Source organism: Nanorana parkeri, unplaced genomic scaffold (assembly GCF_000935625.1).
Source record: "Nanorana parkeri isolate BGI_ZX_2015 unplaced genomic scaffold, ASM93562v1 scaffold320, whole genome shotgun sequence".
Lineage (NCBI taxonomy): Eukaryota > Metazoa > Chordata > Amphibia > Anura > Dicroglossidae > Nanorana > Nanorana parkeri.
The window spans coordinates 793,440-797,638 of record NW_017306588.1 but is presented as its reverse complement, the minus strand read 5'-3'; the positions used below and the strand labels follow the sequence as shown (position 1 = coordinate 797,638).

Genomic DNA, 4,199 nt, shown 5'->3' with positions numbered 1-4,199 from the left:
TGATGACACAGAGACATAAGAGAGAGCACCAAAGATCCAGACCGTATTTCCCATGACCCCCGACCTGAAACCCCAGCTGTGTCAGCTGAGCTAGCTTACCGTATGTGGTCATGTGACCCAAGGGATGTCAGCACTATAATCCGGTTTACAGAAACTCATTGATGGGACACAGGATTAAAGAGGACCTGTGTGCTGCCCATTCTGGGTAATCCCCCCAATGTGCTCACCTCTATATTGGCAGCCAAAAGGGACTACACGGTACTTCCAGGTAAAGAGGAGCATATGACTCACTCCATGTGACAGCACTGGACCAATCACGGCTCTTCATGGCTCCGTGTAAGCTCTGACTCACACAGCTGTCACCCTGGGCAAAGCAATGGAGCGACAGGGGAGGGAAAGGAATGTCAATATGTCCCGCCGGGGAGGGCGACGCAAAAGCTAACCCGTCGTTTTACCGCCACGGTTCACTATAACCTGGATTTCGGGAGAACAGTGGGAATGGCGAGGAGCCTGAACTCACCTCCCATGTCTGATGTGATTGGAGCTCACACAACACTAAGACCCGCCCTCCACCACCATGTGACTGCACACAGGGCTGCTTTGCGGCAAGGGGGGGCGTGTCACATGGCAAGCATCATGTGACACCACAAAGTAGACCTGAGTGCAGTCACATGGCAGTGGAGGGCGGGTCTTAGCATTGTGTGAGCTCCAATCACATGTGCAGTTGGGATAATTTTATGGAATGATGGGGGAAGGGCATGGGAGGTGAGTACCGGATGGTTACCATAGACACCAGTCATAGGTCAGATAGGACAGGTCCTCTTTTACAGACAGCCTCTGATTCCTCCGTCATATACTATATATACAGACCTCCACGCACATCTATATACTGTATATACAGAAAGAGACCTACAGAGTATATATATATATACACACACACACATATACGTACGTACGTACGTACATACATACATACATACATACATACATACATACATACATAGAGAGACCCGTATCCCCCTGTACACACATCGCACACTCCGCGCTCCTCATACACACACACACACACACACGGACCGATCTCCCCTCCCCGTACCTTTCGGTTCCTCTTGCGGATCTTCCGCACCCTCTCCTGGAACTCTCCTTGCTGTTTGGGATCCAGGGACAGGAGGGGCCCCGCCGGTTCCGTCTGTTCCGACATCTTCAGAGCAACACGTGTGACACTGCCTCGGCCGGAACTGTCCGCACAGCGCCCTCTGCCTGCACTACCGGGGCACGACATCCGCCGCACAGCGCGACACCTGCCGGCCACATCTCAGAATTACAACCATTTCAGACTCAAGTATAATGAGCGACACCACCGGCCACATCGCGGAATTACAACCATTGTTGGTTCAGTATATTGAGCGACATCTGCTGGACATGTCGAGAAATTGAATCTCAAGTATAATGAGCGACACCTGGCGGCCACTGTGAGGATTTATATCTCAAGTATAATGAGTGACACCTGCTGGACATTTCGAGGAATCACATCTATTCTAGATCTAGTTTAATGAGCGACACCTGCCGGTAAGACCCAAGTATAATGAGCGACATCTGGCGGCCACAGCTTGGCATTACATCCATTATATTAGATTAATTGATCGACACCCAGCGACCACTTCGTGCAATAACATCCATTGCAGACCCAGTATAATAGAGCAACACCCACCGACCATTCTCCAGAATCACATCCATTCGAGACCCAAATATAATGAGCGATACTGCTTGGCATTGCACCCCTTGCAGATTCAAGTTTACTGAGCGGGTGTAAAGGAAGTATAATGTGCTGCACACTACTTCCATTCCAGGCCAGTGACACCTGGCGGCCACTTTAAAAAATGACACCCAGCGTATAAATTATAATTAGCGCCCCCTGGCGGCTGCTCAGATGTATAACATTCATTGCAAACTGAGTGTGATCAGCGCCACCTAGTGGCCAGCAATCAGAATTACAAAGTTTTTATTTCCTGTGTTGTCTTTAGCAGAGTGAATATAACATTCATTTGACAAATCCTGTTTCTCCCAATGTTGTCAAATTGAATGTAATTAGAATGCGATAACTATTCTACATGTTATTGTATCGATTTCTCTGGTGAATATAAGCAGCGCTGGATACAACAAATGCAGAAGGGAAAATACCCCGACATTTGATTTTGCCCACAGGAGCGCAGCAGTTAGTGATGTGCAAAGCGGTTCATCTGCATGAGCGCTCCTCAACGGTTCGCTCACTGAAAAGTTCTGGATCTTTTAAATGGCTCATGGTTCACTAAACCTGTTTTTACTATAGTAGGAAAGGAAATGAGACGGGGGTGTATTTTGAGGGAGGGAACGGGAGTTATTTTAAAAGTAAAACCATTGTTTCCAGATTAAAACAAATTTATTTTAATTTTTAAATAATAATTTCACAGAAAATATAATTTACAAGAAAAAATACACATGTTTAAATCCCTTAGGTAGGCGATCTTCTGATCAGAGTCTTCTAATTCGGATAATTTATGAAGAGTCAGGCAGCTCCTGAGCTTCGGTTCACTTGCGACTCAGCAAGTGAACCGATTCAGTTGAAGATCTGATTCATGTGAAGACCTGAACCACACATCTGACTCACGAGTCTTAGGCTGGATTCACACCTCGGCGTTTCCTATGTGCGCGTTTTACGCGCGTTTTTTCCGGACGTTTTTTGAACGTATTGTCCAGCGTTTTCGCACACTTGAAACCGCGCGACGTACGTGCGTTTTTTGATCGACTACAGAGGCGTCCAATGAAAAAGTCTGTAGCCATGTGCGGAACGCACGTTATAGGCGCGCTTTTAATGATGAAAGCGCGCAAACAACGATTTCAGCCCGTTCACGTCGAAGTCTATGGCCGCAAACGCTCTGCAAAACGCCCCAAAGAAGCTCCTGTACTTTTTCTGGCGTAGGGCGTTTTGTAGCGCGTTCATACGGCCTGTAATACGCCCAGGTGTGAACCATACCCATAGGAAATAATGGGATTTTGGTGTTTGAGCGTTTTGCAGAGCGTACGAACGCGCTACAAAACACCCAGGTGTGAACCGGGCCTTAGACTCCATGTACTGTGAGTCAGAGCTGCTAGAGGGCTGTGACTAGTTCAGAGATGTGATTGGTTGCAGTGAGGGGGTGAGCAGGGCTGGCAGAAGCCAAGTTCTGCTCTGGAGTCATATCTCTTATTCATTCTACACTGACATTCCCCACATTTCAAAGAACCGAGAACCGGCGCTCATTTTCACTGAGCCACCGCTCATTCAGTCATCTGAGAGAACCGCTCAATAGATGCAGATCGCTCATGAGCGCCCCGTCTCTACTTTATACATTGTGCAAAATATCCCTATAACTAATGCAGGGCCGCTGGATGATTCACACAGGATGAATGTGCACTTTTGCTGTATGAATAGTTATGGAATTTATTTATAGAACAAATGTCTTTATCTCAGCAATCTTCCAGCCGTGGCATCCTCCCTGGGGCAGCTCCTCAAAAAGTCAGGGAATCCTTCAGCACATGTAAAAACATAAAAGCACAGAGCGCCCCTTTCATGTCTAGATAGGGTTGCCACCTTTTCTTCAAGCGAAACCCGAACACGATGCGCAGATATTTTTTGGGGGAGAATGAGTCATGGCTTATTCATATGTAAATGCCGCCACCCATTCATATGTGAATATCACAGTTGAGACTATTTTCAGTGGGGGGCCAGTAGCTCCTATATTCATTTTGGTTGCCCCTGTCTGCCTGACATCCTGTGTCCGGGTTTCTGCTGCCATGAAATCCGGACACAGCATTCAAAACCCGGACTGTCCAGGTGAATCCTGGACAGGTGGCAACCCTATGTCTAGAACATTTATTAAAGTTAGATGTACTCACAAAAGCACTGTCATATATGCGTAGATATGTAGTGGGCGGCCTGCAGGAGCGTCACAATCGCAATCACAAGAACCTCCCCTCACTGGCAAGAATTCATTTTAGGATTTTGTTTATATTAGAACTCTTATTGACCGGGTTCCATTCAGCGCCTTCACGTGACCACGCTCCTTATCTACAGTCCAATGCCTCCTCCACTGCTGGCAATACTGCAAAATCACATCTTTTATATGTATTCCCTCCAGGAAGGGGGGGGGGGGGGGGGGTTTTTTTTGCTTCAATACTTT

At 47.2% G+C, this 4,199-nt stretch overlaps 1 protein-coding gene across 1 annotated transcript in view; it reads right to left on the bottom strand.

Annotated features, from left to right (window-relative positions):
• Positions 1-1,234, bottom strand: part of NIFK (nucleolar protein interacting with the FHA domain of MKI67) — a 6,291-nt gene extending 5,057 nt beyond the window's left edge. Inside the window, exon 1 of the mRNA XM_018558089.1 lies at positions 1,074-1,234. Coding sequence (XP_018413591.1) covers positions 1,074-1,201 — 128 coding nt within the window. The 5' untranslated portion in view covers positions 1,202-1,234. The remainder of the gene's footprint in view (positions 1-1,073) is intronic.
• Positions 1,235-4,199: the final 2,965 nt, after the last annotated feature.